General features: G+C 52.9%; 7 protein-coding genes and 1 non-coding gene across 8 annotated transcripts; 5 read left to right on the top strand and 3 right to left on the bottom strand.

Moving 5' to 3' along the window:
- Positions 1 to 648: 648 nt before the first annotated feature.
- Positions 649 to 2,246, top strand: LTS14_002770 (uncharacterized protein; the record flags this gene model as incomplete). Its single annotated transcript, XM_064835476.1, has 4 exons — positions 649 to 1,050; positions 1,101 to 1,703; positions 1,758 to 1,897; positions 1,955 to 2,246. The coding sequence occupies 4 exons, from the start codon at positions 649 to 651 to the stop codon at positions 2,244 to 2,246; spliced, it is 1,437 nt and encodes a 478-aa protein (XP_064696526.1).
- Positions 2,247 to 4,302: 2,056 nt separating this feature from the next.
- Positions 4,303 to 7,545, top strand: LTS14_002771 (uncharacterized protein; the record flags this gene model as incomplete). Its single annotated transcript, XM_064835477.1, has 2 exons — positions 4,303 to 4,379; positions 4,428 to 7,545. 2 exons carry the CDS (start codon positions 4,303 to 4,305, stop codon positions 7,543 to 7,545), a joined length of 3,195 nt encoding a protein of 1,064 aa, XP_064696527.1.
- Positions 7,546 to 10,947: 3,402 nt separating this feature from the next.
- LTS14_002772 (uncharacterized protein) lies at positions 10,948 to 12,853 on the bottom strand (the record flags this gene model as incomplete). Its single annotated transcript, XM_064835478.1, has 2 exons — positions 10,948 to 12,677; positions 12,730 to 12,853. The coding sequence occupies 2 exons, from the start codon at positions 12,851 to 12,853 to the stop codon at positions 10,948 to 10,950; spliced, it is 1,854 nt and encodes a 617-aa protein (XP_064696528.1).
- Positions 12,854 to 13,092: 239 nt separating this feature from the next.
- On the top strand, positions 13,093 to 14,088 carry LTS14_002773 (uncharacterized protein; the record flags this gene model as incomplete). Its single annotated transcript, XM_064835479.1, has 1 exon — positions 13,093 to 14,088. One exon carries the CDS (start codon positions 13,093 to 13,095, stop codon positions 14,086 to 14,088), a length of 996 nt encoding a protein of 331 aa, XP_064696529.1.
- A 531-nt stretch (positions 14,089 to 14,619) lies between these two features.
- PFY1_1 (profilin, required for normal timing of actin polymerization in response to thermal stress) lies at positions 14,620 to 15,391 on the bottom strand (the record flags this gene model as incomplete). Its single annotated transcript, XM_064835480.1, has 3 exons — positions 14,620 to 14,754; positions 14,990 to 15,216; positions 15,379 to 15,391. 3 exons carry the CDS (start codon positions 15,389 to 15,391, stop codon positions 14,620 to 14,622), a joined length of 375 nt encoding a protein of 124 aa, XP_064696530.1.
- Positions 15,392 to 17,166: 1,775 nt separating this feature from the next.
- Positions 17,167 to 17,253, top strand: LTS14_002775. Its single transcript has one exon. It is a non-coding gene; the product is annotated as a tRNA-Thr (tRNA).
- A 1,099-nt stretch (positions 17,254 to 18,352) lies between these two features.
- PFY1_2 (profilin, required for normal timing of actin polymerization in response to thermal stress) lies at positions 18,353 to 20,459 on the bottom strand (the record flags this gene model as incomplete). The annotated part of the gene is made up of 2 exons (XM_064835481.1): positions 18,353 to 20,125; positions 20,175 to 20,459. The coding sequence occupies 2 exons, from the start codon at positions 20,457 to 20,459 to the stop codon at positions 18,353 to 18,355; spliced, it is 2,058 nt and encodes a 685-aa protein (XP_064696531.1).
- A 523-nt stretch (positions 20,460 to 20,982) lies between these two features.
- Positions 20,983 to 22,485, top strand: TFB2 (RNA polymerase II transcription factor B 52 kDa subunit; the record flags this gene model as incomplete). Its single annotated transcript, XM_064835482.1, has 2 exons — positions 20,983 to 22,316; positions 22,383 to 22,485. The coding sequence occupies 2 exons, from the start codon at positions 20,983 to 20,985 to the stop codon at positions 22,483 to 22,485; spliced, it is 1,437 nt and encodes a 478-aa protein (XP_064696532.1).
- Between the last annotated feature and the right edge of the window lie 84 nt (positions 22,486 to 22,569).

Here is a 22,569-nt window from a genome sequence, read left to right on the forward strand (position 1 = left end):
CTTTTCGTGCTGGGTTCTCCAGCTTTGTGCACGGCACGAAAGGAGAGAGTTCTCAGAAAGGGAGAGAGGAGCGGCTTTGTGGCCTTTGCGTTAGGGTTCAGCCACAACTCTAATACTACCTTCCTCTTGCTCTCTCTAGCTGGGCGTCCCGTGGATCGACTGCGAAACTCAGTGTGTTTATCGACCAACGAGGTCGACCGTGTGCCTGGCACTATCCACTGGTTGCAGATAACCTGCATGACGGCCATTACGTTATCTGAGCTTCACGCTAGCGGTCGTGTGCCATTTTTGGGCGTCTGCGGCGACAATAGATCGTTTCGGCGTGATCTCGATACTCATCCAGGATGCTGAGAGTAGCAAGGAGAGATCGGCTTGGCTATCGCTTAATCCGGTGGGCGATATGGCAAAGTCAGTTGAGGGAGCCGCCGCGATTGCACGTGCAGACAGCCGGGATAGAAGAGGCTCCCTCGTTGGTAAGCTCAAAACCACCTCTAGTCTGAACAGTTGGGTCCTCCACAACGACTCGTCACCCTCGTCTGGGCATACATAGCTCCCTGCTACAGCTGCCAGATCTACGCCTTTGACATTTGTCATATCTTGAGTCCTACTCTTTTCACACGGACGTTAACCCAGACAATTATATCCACAATGGGTCTCTTCGGCAAGAAGAAGAAGGTCGCTGCGAAGACCGCCCCTGCAACTGGAGATGGCACAGAGATGGAGACTGGCACTTCAACACCAGTAGGCTTCCAAGCAAATCCTTTCGCAACTCCTCAATTCAGCAGAGCTACGACACAAGAAAAGGGCGAGTTCACCGGATATTTTCCGCCAGTTCAGACTCGAGCCTATGCCGCAAGGAGACGAAAGTTCCAAAGCAGTCGACTGCAGCCTGGAGAGTACGACGAGAAGCCTTGGATGCTCGGTAAAGAAGATCCTAACTTCAAGCGAAAACGAGCTGAGCGAATCATCTTCTGGAGTTGCATCGCAGCTGGTGTTGTGATTGGTGCAGCAATCTGTGCTCTTAGCTACATCAATGTCTCCACAGGCACTGTGAGTAAAATCGCAGCCTTAGTTCTTCTTCTCATGCTGATTCGTGACAGTTCTGCCCGTTCCTTGAGGACGACTTTCACACCATCGATGAGAACACCTGGAGCTACGAAATTCAGCGAGGTGGCTTTGGCACAGGCTCTTTTGAATGGACTACCAACGACCCCAAGAATGCGTACACTGACGCCGAAGGTCTTCACATCGTTCCAACTCTGACTACCGAGACGACGGACATCTCACCTGCTCAGATTCTCGATGGCTACGTTCTGAACCTCACCACGGCTCACACATGTACCTCCGACGACTATACGATGTGCTCAGTGCGAAGCAATGTGACCGCTGGCACAATCGTGAACCCAGTGCGAAGCGCGCGACTGATCACAAAGGGAAAGAAGAGTCTCAAGTACGGTCGCGTGGAGGTCATGGCCAAGATGCCACAAGGTGACTGGCTGTGGCCTGCAATCTGGATGATGCCAGAGTCCAGTGTCTACGGAAGCTGGCCACAGTCTGGAGAAATCGACATTGCCGAGACCAAAGGCAACAGCCCTGTCAACTATACAAACGGTCGCGATGCCATGTATTCGACGCTTCACTGGGGCCCGTCATCAGCTACTGATGCGTTCTGGAGGACGTCTGGAAAGCACGTCCTGAAAAGAGTGAGTCTAGAGAGGACATCTACAAATCCATGACACAATGCTAACTGTTTCTAGTCTGACTATTCCTCGGCTTTTCATCTTTATGGCCTGGAATGGACTAGCAAATATCTTTTCATGTACATCGACAGCAGATTGCTTCAAGTATTCTTCCTGAAGTTCGACAATGGACCCAAGAGCATGTGGAACCGTGGAAAGTGAGTGAATCCATACACTTCACATTCCACTTGCAATAATACTGACATTCATACCAGGTTTGGCGAGACGATTGTCAACAAGTCTGCGTTGGCAGATCCGTGGTCGCAGACTGGCCAGGACAATACACCCTTCGACCAGAACTTCTACCTCATCCTCAACGTTGCTGTTGGTGGTACGAACGGTTACTTCGAAGATGGCAAGGGCAACAAGCCATGGGGCGATGCTTCGCTCAATGCACCCAAGGAGTTCTGGAGTGCCAGCCCTATCTGGCTACCCACGTGGGGCAAGGGCGATGCTCGCGGAATGACGGTCAAGAGCGTGAAGATGTACAAGGAGGGTGCATGTTAATTCCTGGGTGCATATTATTGGCATGGCATGATCGGCGTTATGTTTTGGGGCGGACGGGTTCTAGATACATCGCGATACCACAGGCCGGGGCGTTACGATACATGCGCAAGATACATCTGTTCAAACTACAACTTACATGTCGAACTCGAGCCAAACATAGACAATGGTACATTCGAACGACTTTCGTGCTGATGGATGCACATCGATTAATTAATGTAGGGGCGATGCTCTCTGTGGACACGCCGCCCAGGCTTCTCACGGCCGCCCACCCTCGCTACGGCACAATAGACGGTCCTGCCCCACCATGGTCACTGCCCGTGCCGGTGGGAGAGGGTGCAGCTGCATGGTGGAGGATATTTTTGGAGAGATCGAGAATCCCGTGTCTATATATCTAATAGATTGCTCGTAATGAATGATCTGCCACTATCAACTTTTCTGCAGCCACTGCAGGGTTGCAGCTCCTCGTGGCAACGGTGTGCTCCCCTTGCGTGCATCTCCCGGACTCGTCTTTCGGCGCCTGCATCTGCTATCGAAAACTCGCATGCCACTACGACTTTGCCTCGCTGGGTCTGGGTATGTGTCGTAAGGCGATCATTGTGGTGGTGGCAAGCATGCATCTGCATGCTGCTCGTGTGACACTTCTCATCTTGCCGCTTGTGGCGCAGGCTCAGCTGAAATGTCCACAACTCGGTACCGTCCCGAACTCAAACCGCGCTCGTGGCAACCTCGCGACCTGTCTCAGCGAACAGACCTGCATGCGGCAGACCCTGGTTCCTCTTTTGACCCGAGTCTGCCCAGCAAGGATAAGGAGCTCGGGCAAAACCAGAAACCCACTCTGGAACGGACCCCGCAAGAGGCTAGTGCAACGTGGCATTCGCCTGCAGAGAAGCTTGTTCGGCGCCATGTCATCTCCTTGACTCAAACCTTCCCGATATTATTCGACCTCACGTCGCGCGTATGCTGCATGCCGTATATTGACATTCTTTTCTTAGCATACCATTAGGCGAGACGCTCGGCATGCCAACGTTCCTTGCTCTCCAGTTGTCGATCCGAAAGGTTCCAGGCCGCATCGAGTCAACGGCGCCTTTCTCAACACACTGGGACTCGTCCAGAACTCGTATCTTGGCTTTACCACTCAAGTGAAGCTGAGCCTGTCACATGAGGCTTGTGATGGTAGCGACAGTAGACCCTTCTGGGCTGACAACGCTACCGCACGTTGCAGTCTGGAGCTCACTTCCACCTCTATACGCGGCCCTACGCCTGTAGCGGTCCAACCGTCAGCCGTCTAGTCCGCGAGCTCACCATGCGGACAGACTCTGTTATGCCGTCTCACTGGTGGAAGCTCTGATACCCGGGGCCATGCCGAACCCTGAGTAGTAGTCAGGCCATGTCTTGCTGTCGAGATGTCTTGAAGATCGCATCGTCCTTGACCACACTGCATAACGTTTGCGATCTCACTTTTGTATTACCGCGATTCTTTCTTCTCGCACTCGTTTTCTTTCCATTCATCAATACCGCAAACAACATGACGAGACCTTTGGTCTTTTGGACTACATTCTTACTCTCGCTACTCCACACTACTTCAACTAATGCATATTTGATCAAACGCGATGTATCTCCTGCTTCAAATCTCACCTTACCGGCGAATTGGACATATGTGGGATGCTGGAATGACACACAAGGCGATCGCACACTTTCAGGCGCGTTTACCGCCGATTCGAAGAACATGAATGCGACTGCCTGCATCACATACTGCAGCAGCAAGAATTTTGTGTACGCTGGAACAGAGTATGGGGACGAGTGCTTTTGCGGCAATTTATTGGGTGCGGCGTCAACCCTGCAGTCAGATTCCACCTGCAGCATGGGATGCGCATACAATAGCTCCGAAGCTTGTGGAGCTGGAAACGAGCTTACAATATACTACGCAAATAAGCCGGCTCCTCAAGGTCCAATCACGAACCCTGGTCCGCCTGGATGGACATCAATGGGTTGCTGGACTGATGGCGGCGCGAGAACCCTTGGTCATGGGGTAAGCGTCGGGGGTGGCCAGAGCAATATGAGTGTCTTGGCCTGTACAGCAGCTTGCGATGCAGCGGGCTACTCTATAGCGGGTGTGGAATACGCTTCTGAGTGGTATGTGAAGGATGCAAGGATTTATATGAAAGTGCTGACATACTGCAGCTATTGTGATAATTATGTCTCAAGCTCGGCCACCAATGCCTCTATCACCGATTGCAACATGCCATGCAACGGCAATGGAAGCGAGTTCTGTGGCGCAGCTAACCGACTAGATCTGTACACTGCTGGCAATACGAATGCGACGCCGAAACCTGTGACCGTCACGCCGCCTCCTCCAGGCGGTTGGTTCTCGATAGGCTGTTACAGTGACTCTTCAAGCGCTCGCTCGCTATCCGTTCCGACTTACATTCAAGTGCCGATGACAATTGAGGCCTGCACGAACGCTTGTTCAACTGCTGGCTATACAATTGCCGGATTGGAATACGCTGGGCAGTGTTTCTGTGACAACTCATTGCAGAACTCTGCTGCACTGGTTACCGACGGACGGTGTAACATGGAGTGTAACGGCAACAGTAACGAGATTTGCGGCGGACCTAATGGACTGAGCGTGTATCAATTGACTGGTTGGTACAGCCAAGGTTGCTGGAACGACACCGTTGGAGATCGGACTCTCAATCATCAGCAGTATGGTCTCCCGTCCATGACTGTCGAGGTTTGCACAGCGGCATGCAAAAAGGCTGGCTACACACTGGCTGGTATGGAGTATGCCGGAGAGTGCTACTGTGACAGTGCTCCCATGAACTATGGCGGCCCAGCCATCGATGGTAATGTTGGTTGTAACATGGCTTGTGCAGGCAACGCCAACGAGATGTGCGGTGGACCTGGTAGACTGAACGTCTATCAATTCAACTCCACTGGACTACCCGTGGTTACGACGACCTCTTCCGCGCCTGGTACGACCCCTACTGGTGGCAATGGTGGATCTACCGCCCTGCCAACACCGTCCTCCTCCGTTAATGCCTCCGCAATTGCTCCTTTCAAGTATCAAGGCTGCTATACTGAGGGCAATGGAGGACGGGCCTTTGCAAATCAGCAGCCGGATAATAGTACAATGACCGTCGAGTCCTGTATTTCGCTGTGCAGCAGCCAGGGGTACACAGTGGCGGGCATGGAGTACGCAGATCAGTGTTTCTGCGACAACTTCATCCGCTACAATGCCTCTCGTGTGACCGACTCGCAGTGTAACATGGGATGTGCTGGTAACTCTGGAGAGATGTGCGGAGCTGGCAGTATCCTGAGCGTCTACTCCGTTGGCAACTTGACTGACTACACTGATGCAACGATTCTCAAGACCAACCTTCCGGGCAGCTGGCAATATGCCGGCTGCTTGACCGATGCTGATGGTACACGCTCACTGGCTTACCAGATCGTCTCACAGTTCAACAACACGAACGAGGCCTGCTTGGCTCAATGCCAAAAGTTCGGCTACAATGCTGCCGGAACTGAATATGGACAGCAGTGCTTCTGTGGCGACATTCAGAATGTCATCAATGCCGGTGCCACCATCCGACCAGACTCCGAGTGCAACATGGTCTGCTCAAATGACACTGGAAAGAACGGTGGGCATTACTGTGGTGGACCATCTCGCCTCTCCTACTACACCTGGGACGAGTCCAATCCACTGTACAGCTGGAATTTCGCTTCTGGCAATGATGCTGGTGCCTACGAATTCCTGATTGGCGGTGTCACGATCCCACTCGTCACCTCTCCAGCTCGCAACGGCAAGGTGACATATATGGAGAAGTTCGGCACATCGCCAGCTAACAACGGCACTGGCGCTTATGAATTGGATCTGAGCATGATCAACAACTTCACCGCAGCGTGGCGACCTATGCACGTCAAGTCCGACGTTTTCTGCTCCGCCTCACTTACACTGCCTGACAAAGTCGGTCGCCAGATCAATATTGGTGGTTGGGCGAATGATGCAACGTACGGTGTCCGACTCTACTGGCCTGACGGTAAGCCTGGTGTCTGGGGAGTCAACGACTGGGAAGAGAATGTTGCCGAGGTCTCTCTCATCGATGGCCGCTGGTATCCCACCGCCATGACTATGGCCAATGGATCAATCCTGGTCATGGGTGGGGAGAAGGGCTCGAATGGTGCGGCAGTGCCTACTCTTGAGGTTCTGCCCAGCCCATCTGGAGCGACACAATACTGCGACTACCTCGACCGCACCGACCCATACAATCTATATCCTTTCCTTGCTGTACTTCCTTCTGGTGGGATACTGATCGCCTACTACAACGAGGCACGAATCCTAGACCCAGTCTCTCTCAACACCAAATCAGTCTTGCCTAACATCCCAGGCGCTGTCAACGACTTCGATGGAGGGCGCACATATCCATTCGAAGGCACTGCCATGATTTTGCCACAACACGCACCGTACAGCGACTACATGCGAGTGATCATCTGTGGTGGGTCCGTCCCAGGACCAGAAATCGCACTTGATAATTGCGTTTCCATTGCACCTGACCAGCCGAATGCCAACTGGACGATCGAGCGCATGCCCAGCAAGCGTGTTATCACTTGCATGACAGCTCTTCCAGACGGCACGTACCTCATCCTCAATGGCGCCCAACAGGGTCGTGCGGGCTTTGGTCTTGCCACGCAGCCAAACTACAACGCCGTGCTGTACGACCCGAGCAAGCCCGTAAACTTCCGCATGACAGTCATGGCCAACACGACTGTCGCTCGCCTCTACCACTCCGAAGCTGTACTCCTCGACGATGGTCGTGTTCTCGTGTCTGGCTCAGATCCAGAAGACGTGCGGTCTTTCGCACCACAGGAATACAGAAACGAGGCTTTCATCCCACCATATCTGATGGCCGGCGCACCTCGTCCATCCTTCAACCTATCGAACCTCGACTGGTCGTATGGCCAACAGGTCAGCTTCAGCATAACTCCATCCGGTGCATCGTCAACGAGCAACTACCGCGTCAGTCTCATCGGCGCGGTATCGAGTACGCACGGCAACAGCATGGGACAGCGGACGATCTTCCCTGCCACCACCTGCAGTGGGTCGACATGTACCGTCACCGCGCCACCAAACGCGAACGTGGCACCACCGTCATGGCACCAGATGTTCTTGCTCGATGGCAATAATATCCCGTCGCATGCAACGTGGATCAGGATAGGAGGTGATCCTGGTGCTTTGGGCAACTGGCCGCAGTTTGACGACTTCACTGTCCCTGGTATGGGTGCTGTGGAGCCGATATTGTAGGCTTTGCGTGCACTTCTGCATGTGGTGTGCATGTAGGGAGGGTTTACTTGGATCAAGGATTCATCGCACGATACCCATGGCTTTCTTTCCTTTGCTTGGTTTCTTGACTTGCCTTTTAGCGATGTGTTTTCCCTTCTTGGTAGATAGAAGTGTAATGTGTTCTTCTGCATAAGAGGTGATCAAGCCAGTTCTTTATGCACCTCGTTTCAACGTCTGCTCTAGATATCGGCGGAGAAAGTGTGTCCATGTTGATTGAAGTGGTATTGTACAGCGATGCGTTCAATTTTCTCGTCGTCTGCCATCCTGTCAATGCCACGAGTATGCTCCTTTGGCATGTGCCTCCATGCGATTCATTCCTCCCGATATTGTACAGACGCCTCCTGCATGCAGCCCGCTCACGCCGAATGCTATCTTACACTACCCTGCCCTCTCACACATCATCTAGAGTCTGCGACATTCATCAGTATCTGCTCGTGTGCTATACACTCTCAATGATCTTCCTTACGGAGGAAGCAGAATCTCGCTCCAACTGCTGTGAAGGAATGCTACGCCGGCCTGCCAACATCATCAGTACTCCATACTTGTACAAATGACTGTTCCTTCTTAGCTATCTCACCGCGAAGAATCCAATGGAGGTGACTACACTCCTGTTCTCCGGGCTTGTGAGCTCGTTGTAGACCTGGAGAGCATAACCTCCTCTTTGCTGTGGTCGGCCAACACCTGTACCGCCGATTGCGCGCTTGGGAGGCATGATTGTCGCTGAGATGTTTTCGAGTAATGGGTTGACTGATGTGTGCGGATGGGTGTGAGATATGACACAATATTTCGAAAGACGTGATGACGGACCAGAGATGAGCTTCTAGATGTGCTTGCGAGACTCCCGGATCGCCGCCTCCGGTACGAGATGTACGCACTATGGAAAGGGAGCGCCTTTACTTCCTCGCACTTGTTGCCAACGACTACTTTACGATCATGTTACATACCAGAGTACGTTGATGAACATCTCCCGACACCATCTCGTTAAGCTTACTGCTTGGTGCAATGCTGGCAACGATTGAGTACGTCGTCTGGGTCATGGCCCGGCTAGATTTCGGCCCTCGCGATGAGGTGATATAGTATCTTGAGTGTCAAATTGCGCTGAAACATGCGTAATGATTCATTGTCGCCCGCTTGGCTTAGTGGTGTAAGTGAGATGTAGTGGAATGAATGTATTCAACGTGTCTGACATCTGATAGACAGCGTGTCACTCGTAAAGAAATCATCCGGATCGGGGCTGGATGACAGATATGACAAGATCCACGGTTCGATTCCGTGAGTGGGCATCATTGTTTTGCGGCTTTCATTTTTGTCAATTGCACTCCAAATGATAGAGATATGGTCGACTGAAGTCCTCGAGAACATAATGGTGATATCGACTTCCTTTTTGTTCAATCACTTTTTGGAGCCCACTTTGCGCACACGCACTCTTGCACTTTGCCTCACACCCTTCCACGAGCGTTCACGACTAGACACCGGTCCCCTTATGATGCGTCTAAACGGCCGGGCAGCAAAGGGAACGAAATGTAACATCGACCGGAGCAAAGTTTTCGCGCCACACGGCTGAGTCGTGGAAACAAAGGCTAAGAAGCAGATATCAGCATTGCCTAAGATCAATCATAGTGCTACATTCCGATGATACTTGCTGCCATTCGTCAGCTAAGCGTGCCAGCTGCACCTCACGACCTACGACCCGCATGACCTTGGGCTGTTTTGGGGGCAGGCTACCAGCCTGTCCGGCGTTATACTGCGTCCCCAGCCCTACATCCCTTTCGTCTTTCTGTCCAGGAGCGATGTTGCTCATGCGTTCGGACACTGGCTCTGCCGCAAAGCTATTGTTTCGACAATTGGACACTAACTCACCATAGCCTACATCGTAGCTACACGCTCCGGGGCGGCTATTTTCGTCAGCAGGTCATATCGGCGTGTTTAATATCATTTGTCCCTCTTCTCACTACTCGAGGTGTACGATCAGGTTCTCGGCTGAAGTAACGAGCATGGCCTCCAGCCATGACGACGACGACCGCCTACAAGCCGGTGGTGAAGCATCGATGAGTGGTGGATCCACGATACTCATGGGAAGCATCGACCTGAGGGCGCTTTGGGAGAGCATGACACGAACTGGCAGGAAACACGAACGCTCGCCGACACGGGGAGCGACACGGGGAGCAGAATGGGCAGCGACAACACTACCAGTGCGATATTTGGCCTCGAAGCAGTCCCCCGTGCTCCGCCCAGTCCAAAAGCTGTACGCTTTCGACTCAGCGAAAGCCGACCACTTACTCAAGCAGAAGCCTGGTCGCTATACCACTTCGAGAAGCACGCACATGGCTGCCGTGCTTGTAACAACCCATTGGACGGCCAACGCGAGGGCCGACGATTGTGCGAAGCTGGCTGTTCATTAGCTCAAGATGTCGCTAGCTACGTGTACCGATTGGATGGTGTAACCTACAGTCGTATGCGGAACAACCATGTGTTGGTGCAGCTCGAGATGCCTGCTGGTTATACGCATGTTCCTCAACTTCTACAGTCCACGGACCATGCGCCACGAGCACATCGCATGACTATACCCATAACAACAGAGATGGAAATTCGGTCCTTGGCGTCTGAGCACTCTGAGCCAGAGGCTGCCGGAGGAGTCTATGGCTTAGCACACCACACCAGGACTTATCCGACCACATTGGACTACACAAGCAATAATACCACGTTGTTAAGGCCACCCCCCCACGAGCAGACTGGGAGTATGCCGTAGAACGAGTCCCTATTTGATGCACCTGCCAGTGACGGACCCTCAGCTGTTGTGGTCGACGGTGAAGAAGCTAAATCAGAAAAAGATTATCTGGAAGGAATTGAGGGCAGGACACCCGATAACCTCCAGCACGCAGCAAGGCTCGAAGCTTCTAAGACAAGCCACTGCCAACAGCAGATTCCATCATACTTACCTTATGTACTACAGTACTGTCAAGAACAGTGAGAGGCATCGTCAGACTCCAGACCGGATCGCTATTGCGCGATCAATGGCAACGACGTAGCTAGCCGATGTCGTGATCGCAAGGGACGCTCGTTGGATCTTTCGTGAGCCCGTGGCTTTGCATCTTGGAACATGCTTTTTGGCCCCGCGGCGAGATCTGACGATCGAGGGCATCCAGTGACAATTTCATGGCAGTCCGAAGCGCCGAGCAACAGGCAGTGGCTCCCGGTCCATAAGGTACTGTTGAAGGAAGTTGATGAAGAAGTGAGGTGAAGTGGAGAAAGCCGGACACGTAATTGCCGATCCCTCAAAAGTAATAGCGCGTATACTATTGTGAGTGCATGTATCCTGTGGTACATCAAAACAACCCGCAACAGGTATACCATACACAAGTTCTAATCCTTCGCATCGCAGCCCCAATGCCCACCGACCCACTCCTCAATAACACTCGTCATCGTCTGTCCCCTCAGCGCCGACTTCGTCTGCCCCTTCTCATACTTCTGCCCCAGATACCGCAACGCAAGCAGAACCCAATCCTGTATGAACTCGTTATACACCAGATCAAGCTTGTCCGGCTCCTCGCCCTGAGTTTCTAGCACAGTGGTTGCCGAGAATCCGATGTTCGAGGCGATGCAGTTTGGTACGTCGTAGAATTGTATAGCTTGATGGATGGTATCATCGCCGTCTGAGCCGGCATCGTCGACGGTCGTGTAGCCAGGTAGTGATGGCTTGTCTGCGAGGGGAATTTGCTGGTCGCTGCTAGCAATATGCACCTGATTTCTACTCAAAGTCTGCGCATTAACAGGCGCAAGTGGCGGCAGCAGATCTTTCAGCCGATGCTCCTCGCCACCATACATAGCCGCCAGATCCTCGAGCAAGATTTGTCCCTGATTGTTCAAGAGCTGTAGTAGTTGCGTAGCAGCGCCGTACGGGACATCCTTGATCATGCGGAAGCCGCTTGTGAACGGGGACACTAGGAAAGTGCTATCGGTCGTAAAGGGTCCTTTGAAGATATCGAAGCGCATGGCACCGCTGTTGGTGATCACGATGCTCGGCCTGTCTAATGAGTGATTGAAGGTGTCCGGGATGACTTGCGTGTCCAGCAGTGTGAGCAAGCTGTCCTCTGCCGGGTACGGCGCACGATTGAGCCAGTAATCTCTCGGTGCGCAGCCAAAGGTGTGATCAAGTTTCAGCTGTTTCCTCGCCGAGCGAATAGCCTGCGAAACATTCTTCCCGAGATCCGTCCCGAAAGTCGTCTTGTTCGTGCCCGAGTGGTGTTGCAGCGAGTACAGATTATTGTCAATGTACATCCTCCTGAACTCCGGAGACGCCATCGCACCAACACCCCTCTTGCCTGTGCTCAATCCATCGATCGACAGGAACCCAAGCGTCTCCATGTATCGTCCACTCTCAATGCCAAAAGCCTTCTTGTCATACTTTCGATAATCTCGGATATGCGTATGACCTCCGAACAAGGCGATGGGTGTATCCCATGCCACGCCACGAATAGCTTTGTAGACGAGATCGTATTCTTCGCTGTCTCGGACAGGAACGTGGCCGGCTACGAGGAAGAGATCGATGTCTTTTGTGCGGATGGCATCTTGGAACCACGGTTCTTTTACCGTCTCCTGAACTGGCTGAACGACCGTGTTGTTTGCGTTGCCGTGGAAGTTGAATAGGAACCCGAAAGCCAAAACACGGATCTGCTGGTTCTTGGTCGTGAACCTGCGGTATCGAGGCGCAAGTGGTTGCAATTTGCCGGAAGAAGGATTGTATACATCGAGGTTCGAAGCAATGTAGCTATCCTTGAAATCCGGCACTACCTCATCAAATTCCCGTCGACTAGTATTGGCGATATAAAGCTCATGGTTACCTGGCGTTATGACATCGATGTGTTGATGCTTGAGGATATCGAACGTGTATTTGCCCTTTGGTGAAGAAGCATCATATAGGCCATTCCCTTCCACGCGATCGCCTGTATCTACTAAAAGGAGGTCGGATCCTTCATCGTCTGCTCGTTTGCGGAGGTGGTGGGCGAAGGAGATATAATCTCCCCAGTCTCCAGAGTATTGGGCTTCTTGAAGGTGGCCAGCGTGCCAGCCGTGGGTGTCTGTTGTGTGGAGGACTGGAACAAGACTTAGAAGAGTTGTACATTATTTGGTCTGGGCATCACATACAATTCACTTGTTTACTCCAGGGTAGCTCACGAAGTGGAGCACTAATGGGCTGGGGAGCTGATGGCTGTTCCGACGAGGCGAGACGCAGAAAGAACAGTAGGAGTGGTATACGTGCGAACGACATGGTTGCATCTAGCCCGTCTACCAAGATGGAGACGGAAGCAAGAGAGGTGTAGAGAGTAGGGTCGAGCGGCTGGTCATGCATCTGGTGCCTGGCGCTTGCATGTGCCGACGTCAGAAAGCTGGGGAAAGCAAAGCAAGCTTGGACCAGCTTGCGATTGACGAACTTCTTCCTTGAGCCTGTCGCATGATCAGATCAAGCATATCAGCATATCACTATCTTCACCCTCTAACACCACCACCATGTCCTCACCTGCGCGAAGCCGTTCGCGCTCCGCTCCACCCCCCGACAACGACGTAGAAATGGACACCGCCGCCCTCCCCACCAACGGCGACCGCTCACCCTCCCGCACACCCAGCAACCACAGCCGCACACCACGCAGTCGAAGTCGCGGACGCAGCTACACCCGCTCCCACAGCAGAAGCAACAACAACAACAGCCGCTCCCGCTCACCCTCCCACCCCCGAAGCGCCAAGATAGTCATCGAGAAGCTCACCAAAAACGTCAATTCAGCCCACCTCCGCGAAATCTTCAGCACCTACGGACCCATATCCGAATTGGAGATGCCACTGAACCCGCAGTTCATGATGAACAAAGGCATCGCGTATATTCTATATCAGAATGCGAGTTTTGCGGAGAATGCCATCGCGCATATGCATGAGGCGCAGTTGGATGGGGCGGTGATTAATGTTAGTATTGTGCTTCCACGCCGACGCTTCTCCAGGAGTCCGCCTATGAAACGACCACCGCCTGATCGGTTTGGGGAGCCGCATCGTTTGAGGCAGCAGGGTGGACCACCGGGGCGAGGAGGTCCGATGAGCGGGAGAGGTGATCGAGCTTTTGGGGGTGGTGGAAGGGGCCCACTGCCTCGAGCTTCTCCGGGGTATGGTGGTGGAGGGAGACGGTCGTCGCCGCCGAGGTATGGAGGGGGACGAGGTGGTGGCGGAGGAGGAGGAGGGGGAGGAGGGTACAGGGATCGATATGACGAGAGGGATGGCTATCATGGCCGCAGTCCGCCGCCGAGGAGGAGAAGGAGTCCGAGTTATGATAGTAGAAGTAGGAGTCCGAGTCGGGGTAGTCGATCGCCGCCGCCTAGAAGGAGAGGTTATACGTCGCCGCCGAGACGGGGTGGACGTGGTGGAGGAGGTGGGGGTGGGAGAAGGAGGAGTCCGAGTTATGATAGTCATAGTAGTCGGAGTAGAAGTCGGAGCAGGGAGCGTGGTGGGAGGAGGCGGTGAGAGCATAGTTGAACGTGGCATGATTAACCAAGAAAGAATTGTGCATTACGAAGGATTTCGCAGATCGCCAAGACACGCGTCGTTACAGCTGTGGATGGTTGACACTGCTGTCACCTGTGAAGAAGAGTGCGAAGGGTCAGCACATAGTAAAACATCAGCTACAACGTAGCCTGCAGCTAAACACGATTCTGCCGGAACTGTCAAAAGATCCAGCCACACGACAATGCTGTGGTGAGAAGGATGAGGATTGTCAGTGTCAAGCCTGACTGCATCCAACCGTCCAGTGCAGCAACAGAGGTTTCAAGCGATGCACCTGTACATAATGCAGTGTTCTCAGGCACGAATCATCAATTCTGCCGTAATCATTCGTCTCATAACGTCCCATATGCACAGAACTCAGAAGCCTTCTATCCAGCCTCATATGCAGCAGCGCAACCCCATCCATGAAGATTCGCTGTCTGACCTCGCTTTCTCGCACCTCGTTCACATGCTTCAGAATTTACGGTTCTTGCCTTCACGCCATCCTCTTGTCTAATACCCCACTTTGATCAGGTAGTCGGCCAGCTGCTCCACGGTATTCGCTGCGACGCCCGGTTGGACTGTTTCGGGGTAGTGTGTGACGAGGAGGGCTTGGGTGGTTTTGACGATTACGACGCCTTCTCGGCCCTGCCATTCCAGATTGTCAGTCTCGTTGCCAGCTTCATGATAAAAGTGATGATCGCATGTCAAGCAACTCTCTCCCACGAGCAAAAGCACCACATATCCTGCTCACGATTCTCTTTCTCTTCTTCTCTTCTCTCCTGCTATCCCAGCCATCCACTGCACGTGCCCATGCCCACCATCCTTCGACATCCCAAACTCCCCAGCTCGCCAAGACAGGAAACGAAATGCACGAACTCACCTTCTTCCCATAAATACTCCTATCATCCGCCTTCAACACCACGAACCGCTCCCCCGCAATATGCAACCCGGAGCTCTGCACACTCTTGACCCCATCCTTTCCTGGGTCCTTGTAGGCCGCGACCACTTCTTCCATTTCTTTGGGAGAGACCTTGAAGTTGGCCGAGGTGGCCCAGACGCTGTTGCCTTCGGTGTTGAAGATGGCGGCGCGGTCGACGTTGTTGGTGCCTACTAGGCTGTGTAAGGTGTCAGTGAATGGGGGGGTGGTGGGAAGGCGGAGTAGTGATAGGGGGAGGGTTGGAGATACCTAGTGTCTATGTAGGCTGTCTCATTTATCAGCAATCTGGTCGTCCTTTCGATTGGTATAGATATATGTTGAGCTGAGCTTACCTTGCCAAGACATGATAGCGGTATTGTGGTTGATGTGAGTGAGAGTTTGAAGAGGAGGATCGCGGGGAGTTCTGGTGCTTGGTTATGTGCCTATTTGTAGTTATTGACAAACAAGACGGCGGGATAAAAAAAGGTTGATTGTTTGTCGCCAGAACGAGATGTTGCTTTCCAGGGCTTCGGGATGGACCAATTGCGGGGCGCTGGAAACTTTGGCCCCGCCGACGACGTTCACATCTGATGAGGCCGTTCGCTTCAGGCATCATATACTTCATTCGTCGTCAACATGATGATCAATATATCGTCGTTCATACTCAGAGGTCGCGAAGGGTATGACGCGTGCCACAAATCGAAGTGATTGTAGTAATGTAGGACCCTCAACACCATTACGGAATGCATGTATATACGTGTGGATCAGACGATCAACCTCCGTTCGTTGGGTATCTGAGAGTTCCAAGGCATACTATTCTTGGTGGATGACCTTGCACAATCTCCAGGACAGAATCAATTCACGATACGCATCTTGAGTCTGATGGCCAACCCGCTCTGCTCATCCAGCCGAGGAGCTGTGGACAGCACCCAGGTCCCAGCACATTACAGGAAGAGAGGATAATGGCTTCGAAGTCAGAGCGAGCCCCATGACGACTTCCTCGATGACGATGCCTGGGATCTTCGGCTGGAGGTCACGATTTCGAATGGACGAGTCGCTTTAGCGACGATTCGCACGACTCTACGCTTGTGGTTTCCGTAGTTGGCCACCGACCTCGACTTCTGCAGACTGTCGACGAAGCTCTCAGAACAGCGTCTAGTCACTGATATCTGCCATTCAACGGAACCATTGGTACCGCTGACTCGAGGACGATCGACAGAGTAGCAGAGGATATCTTACGCTTCTGGAGATGTGCAGATACCGTCTCTAGCGGTCTCAACCTCTTCACGACCGGAGCGGGAATTCTAGGCCCAGAGACGTCCGCCGTTATCAAAGGTGATGTGCTTATTCTCCTGGAGAACAGCAAGCTGCCAATATGCTCATGAGGCGTGACAAGGACCAGTATAGTCGCGGTGCTCCGCATATGTGCAGAATAGTGGGTGCGATGAGCTGATGAGGTTGGGGAGACGTGCTGGGATGAGCAGGAAGTGTTCACACTCGTGTGAGGTGCTACCAGGCTTGCAAAGCATACCGAGAGTCCGCAGTCCTTATGGTACATCGAAAATGGCTCAGCTGCACGGCGAAGTGGACTTTCGAGCATGAGTATAGTGTGTCCTGGTGGATATTCATAAAGTCATGGCGCCAGATCTTCCGGTCGGCATGTAACCCTAGGTCCAATCGTTGTATAGAGAAGTCTTTGATTCGTCCTGCTTCCTACGAGGCACTATTTTTCCCGGTAGTCAAGTCCGAGATTTCATGGCCAGCGTCCAACACATTAGCATGTGGTCCAGACTCGTGCACGAAGAGAGTGGTTCGATGGCAACTATTCTGGACCAAGGTGACCATGACCGCAACGATGAAGTTGTTGGCTACACTCTTAAGCACAACGATTATCTCTACGCTCACTGCCTAGAATACAGCCAAGCCATAATACCACGCACATTGTCGGCTGATCTTGAAGCAGATTATTGGAATTAGAAGTGGCCAGGTATGTGTTTTGTCGAGGATCCATTGGCGTCTCGAGGTGGCAGCCCTGTTCGTCATTCGAGCTCTTTGCCTCGGCTTTTCTTCGGAAACAGTTGTAATATATATAACCAAATTACAATCGTCTACCCCCATGAAGCAGTCAGTCTTCCATGGAAGCTCTTATAGCTCAGTTGGTAGAGCGCGGCACTAGTATCCATCACTGGGCCATGCCGAGGTCTACGGTTCAACTCCGTATGAGAGCAAAAAGATCCCATGGCTTTCAATCCTATTTTTGTCAATTGTTCAGACTGGAGGGTTCTTTTTGTCGATTTGTTCGGAGACTAGAGCGTCGATGAGCTTATTCCAGTACATCAGTCTTCTACTTAGCACCGATGCCAACCCGAACCATTCCCCATTCATTCGCAGATTACCCTGCCTCATGGAGTCCACCACACTTGTTTCATTAATTCATCCTTTGTACACGAGCCGGAGTCGAACGTAAGACGCTCCTTACAATAAGACCCTCCTACATCCGTCAAGGCGTTTGGCTTCCGTCTCTAAGCCCTCTTCTCTGGATCTCTCAAGTCAGTGTTCAATGTCAGAGAGAAGACCGAAGCAAGGACGATGTTAACAATATGATGGTGGTTGCGAGTTGGGAATCGATCCAATCCAGTCTCCTCTCCTATTTGGGTGGTATTGTCTTGAGATCGCGGGTCAATATCCAGAGGCATATTGGAGAGGTCTGATGAGGGCTTTGTCTTCTAGAAGATGGTAACACCGAAGTACAACAGCGCGTTCACGGAACAGTGGCAGCCTGCATCAATGTGAACAGCAATTTCACCACGCGAAGTCAAGCAGAACTTGACCAGCTCGATAATCTATTGGCAAGAAGGAAGCAATGCTTTGTCGAAGCAGATTGATCAAATACTATCGAGTGAACCGTCACCAGGAGTAATGATCAGCGCCGTTGCGCGCCACCAGATACTCCGTTGCTCTGATGATCTTATAATGCATGATGCTATAAGAGGAGAGGGTATAGTAGCTCGGGCATGAACTGACCTGATCAAGAACTCCCAGCTGATCTCAGACGGGACTAGAACACATTCGTCGTGAAGTCAAAGACTAGCAATGATTCTCATGGTTGCATTGCTGGAACTGAGACTATACTGTGATGCTATTGGTCTGCTAGCCGTTCTGTCGACCTGAAAGCACTGTGGTGAAATCCATGCGTCATAACATCATCCGCCGTCTAGGTCTCCCGTGTCAAATGTCGGATCATAACCCCATGGTTCGCCGTTGCCTAGTGCATAACCCAGCCCTGCTCTCATTCTCACCCACCCACACGCCTACAAACACCGCGCCCTACCAACTCTCCCACTTCTGCCCCCCCATAGCAATAACCCGATTAAACAACTCATCCCTCAAAACCATCGCCGTAAGCACAAACGTATCCCCCATTCTATCCACAATCTCGACCCCATCCGCCACCTCCCTGTCCAAAGCCCACCCAACCACAAGCTTAGCCTTCCACCCCAGTCCACCAACCTTCTTCACCTCCTTCACATCCGCCACCGCAATCGACCACACCGGGTGCAACTCCGCATCGCCCCTATCCTCCGTCCCCTCCGTAGCAATATTCTTGTCGAGGGAGAAGGAGATGCAGGGGATGGTGGCGCGGGTACTGATGTAGGCGTGACCCCGCTTGCCATTGTAGCGGCATTTGAAATCTACGGGGCCGGAGAGGTTGTTGGCGCGGGAGGAAGGGATGACGCCGAGACGTTGTTTGGCGTGCGTGCTGCCGGCTACTTTTGCCTTTAGATGGTCGGCGCCGAGGGCGGTTTCCACAGCACCCTTTACGCCCGATTTGAAGACGTTTAGAATTTTGGAGCCCTTTTTGCCGTGGTGTTTGGCTTTGGCTGCGTCGATGTCGGACCCGGTGGTTTCGTGCTTGGTGTTTGGGTCGTGGGCCATGGCTTCTGTTATCTCCTCGTCTGTGGCGTTGAGTGGCCAGTCGCTGCCCACGGCACGCAAATGATCATCCGTAACATCGACCGGCTCATCTGGTGGCGGCTCAGTCGATTGCGGTGGAGGAGGCAATGGCGCTTTCTTCGCCTCACCAATGCGAAGTAATGTAACCGTAAGCTGAGCATTGGTCGGCACGCCCTTGAGGATGCTATTGCGAAGCTCAAGTAATTTCTGCCAATCAGGATAGTTCCTGTTGAGCCAGTCCAGCCCTCGCATAATAACCGGATCGCCAAAGAAGCCGAATCCAATGCCAAACGTAATACCCTTCACAACCATGTAATTCGTGATGAAGATGGATGCTCCAAGTAGCGGTACCAGAATCGCAGCCAATCTCAACCGATACGCATCGTGTGGGAACGGCGGAGTAGGCGACAAAGCATTCCCGAACCTCTCCCACGTATCAGCGACATCAGCAAGAGCATGCATAGTCGGCCGCATCTTGTTCCAGATCGCCGTCTCCATGGGCACTTTTGTCTTGTCGTGCGTGACTGCCGCAGAATCGCCACCGGCAGACACTCGCGCGTTGCTCGCACTAACAGCCATCGATGTCGGATCCGGAACGCGATCATTGGGCGTGTCGTCGTCTGCTCCTGTGGGCTCGCCTTGTGGATGTTTGCCACTCGCGCTAGCCAGAGCGACATGAGCGATGCTGTTGACGAAGTTACTAGCTTCGGCTTCGACGGCTTCACCCTTGAATTTCTCTGGTGCACCTGTAGCTGAGTCTGTCGAGCCTAGTACGCCTGCCTTTGGTTTCTGTAGACCACCTGTCTTGGCTGAGACGAGTGCGATTGGTGCGGGTGGGAAGAGGATGTGTCTGCTTGGTGGGTAGACGATTAGAACGACCATGACTAGCAGCAACAGCGGCATTATCAAGTCGAGTAGCCAGGCCAAAGAGTATGCTGCAAGGAATGCTGCGGTGCGTCTCGTTTCTCTCCAGGACCGCAAACGCATCATATGCTTGACGGCTGCAAGGACGCTGATGCCGACAGTCATGTACAGTCGTTCCAGGTTCGCTCGGAGCTTGTCCGGAGAGAATTCTTCTTCCTCGGCGATGTTGAGGTCGAGGTTTCCTGGTGGTGGCGAGGCGGATGCCTTGACATGGTACATTTGCTACAGACGTCAGCACACTATCGATCTAGCCCAATAATGAGGGCCACACCTTGTTGAAACGCCGAATCAGGATCCATAACTCTTCGTTCGGCAGCTTGCCAACAAGCGGATTTGCTATCGCATCAGTCGGAGCATTCCAGCCCAGATCGCGAACTTCTGCATCATGGTTCTGGGCCACAGCACCTTCGTGATCATCAGACATGGCGAGAGCATGGCTCATTGTAGGCTTTTGGCCGATCGCGTGACTGGTTTGCTTGCTCTCTGGGTCAGTAGCTGCTGGCACATCGACTGGCAAGGGGAGCAAGTCCTTCAAGACGACGCCCGTTGGCGCCATGGTGGGATCGTCTTGAGGGTCACGTTCCTGTGTTTGTGGTCTTGTGCACAGAGTAAATGGGTGTTATGTGAGAAAGATAGAGTTTTGGAAAGGGATGCAAGAGCACGAATCTACCGTGGTAGAAGCGTTCCTGTTTGCTTGAGCATATGCAAATGATACGTCAGTGGCGGAGCTTGGAACGGCTTGACATGTCACTGGCAGGTGTGCCTTCCTCTCTGGTACAAGTTCACGCAACAATAGTGCTTCTGACTAGAAGCGCATCCTGATCATAGTCATGGCAAGAAGTAGAGATAGAGGCTACTGTACAGGTCTAGCGAGGTTCAAGCATTATTATTATTATTAGGTTGCTACTGCGACGATGCGAAGCAGATCGACGGTCTCCAGATTTTCCGTGCAGCGGGAGTGGCCGCGGGTAGACGTTTGAAGCTCGGCGGCATATATCACTTTCACTTCTGCATCCACCAGACATGGCGTGAACACGTCTGCAAAGTCGCCCTCAGCGGCGCAAAAATAACCACCCATCATGTCGATGACAGCGTCCCAACGCGCGCTTGACTACCTCGAGCAACTGCCTGGCACGACCTTCACAAAACTGTACCAGCAGCCCTCAACTGCCTTGGCCATCTTCAGACGCATGCTGCCACACTTGGCCAAGACGCTGGTGATGGCGATGCTGTATATGCCGGAGCCCTTTGCAACTACCAGTCTGGATACGTGGGTGAAGGGTGATGCTGAGAGTGCGCAGGCCAAGGATCGAGCGTTGTCGATTCTGCAGCGGCTGAGGATCTTGTTCGACGCACCGGACGCGAAAGGCAGGTCCGGCATTCGATTGTCGGAGCAGTTTGCAAAGTCGCTCAGGGCTGCTTTGACCGGCGGTGGAGGCGAGCATAGGAGCTTTGGCGTGCCGTGCAGCACGGCTGATGCTACGACTGTGACAGTGGAGGTCCTGGACACTTTCGCCAGGCGGCAGTGGGAGGCGATCCTGTACTATGTCGTGGGAAGTGCAAATACTGGTCTCGGCGGAGCGGCGAACATCAGTCAAGGCACCAAGACATTACTTCAGAAAGGCAACTACGTGCGAGGCACTGCTCGAGCAACGAGCATTACACAGCTCGGCTTCACCTTCCTACTACAAGAAGTTAACGCGCAAATATGGGATCTACTAATCGTATACCTGAACTACTCAACCGAGTTACGAATGGACCCAGTAGACGTCCTCTCCTTCCTCTTCACCCTCGGCTCCCTCGAACTAGGCATAAGCTACAGCACCTCAAACCTCACCCCAACCCAACTCCAAATGCTCGAAGACCTCTCCGACTTCGGCGTCGTCTACCAACCCCCCGAAGACAAAACCCGCTACTATCCAACCCGACTCGCCACGACCCTCACAAGCGACGCACCCGCCCTTCCCAACAGCAACCTCTCCTCCACAACCACCACAAGCACCACCACAGACACCACCACCTCTACCGCCTCAAACATCCCCTCCCAAAACGAAAAGGGCTACATCCTCCTCGAAACAAACTACCGCCTCTACGCCTACACCACCTCCCCCCTGCACCTCAGCCTCCTCTCCCTCTTCTGCGCCCTCAAAACCCGCTACCCGAACCTCACAACGGCCAAAATAACCAAAAAATCCATCCTCCGCGCCCTCGCCCTATCCATAACCTCGGACCAAATAATCACCTACCTAACAACCCACGCCCACCCCCTCATGCGCCTCTCCACCCCTACCCTGCCACCAACCGTCGTCGATCAGATCCGGTTATGGCAGTTAGAAGGGGAAAGGATGAAGAGTTGGAATGGCTTTTTGATCAAAGACATCGGGTCGCAGGAAGAGTACGAGAAGGCGGTACGGTATGCGGAGGCGTTGGGCGTGTTGAGGAAGGAGTTTCCAAAACGGGGGTGGTTTTTTGTGAGTAGGATGGATCAGATGACGGGGTATTTTCGGGGGGTTGCGGTCAAGAGGAAGGAGGCGATTGCTAAGAGGGAAGCGGAGATGAGTGTTAAGAAGGAGGTTTTGTGAGGTCGAGTTGGTTTGTCATGCATAGCGTGGGCGGTTCTGTGGCTTGGATGTAAAGCTTGAGGAAGCCGATAGATGGATGAAGAT

Source organism: Recurvomyces mirabilis, assembly GCF_035927965.1.
Source record: "Recurvomyces mirabilis strain CCFEE 5264 chromosome Unknown scaffold_6, whole genome shotgun sequence".
NCBI lineage: Eukaryota > Fungi > Ascomycota > Dothideomycetes > Mycosphaerellales > Teratosphaeriaceae > Recurvomyces > Recurvomyces mirabilis.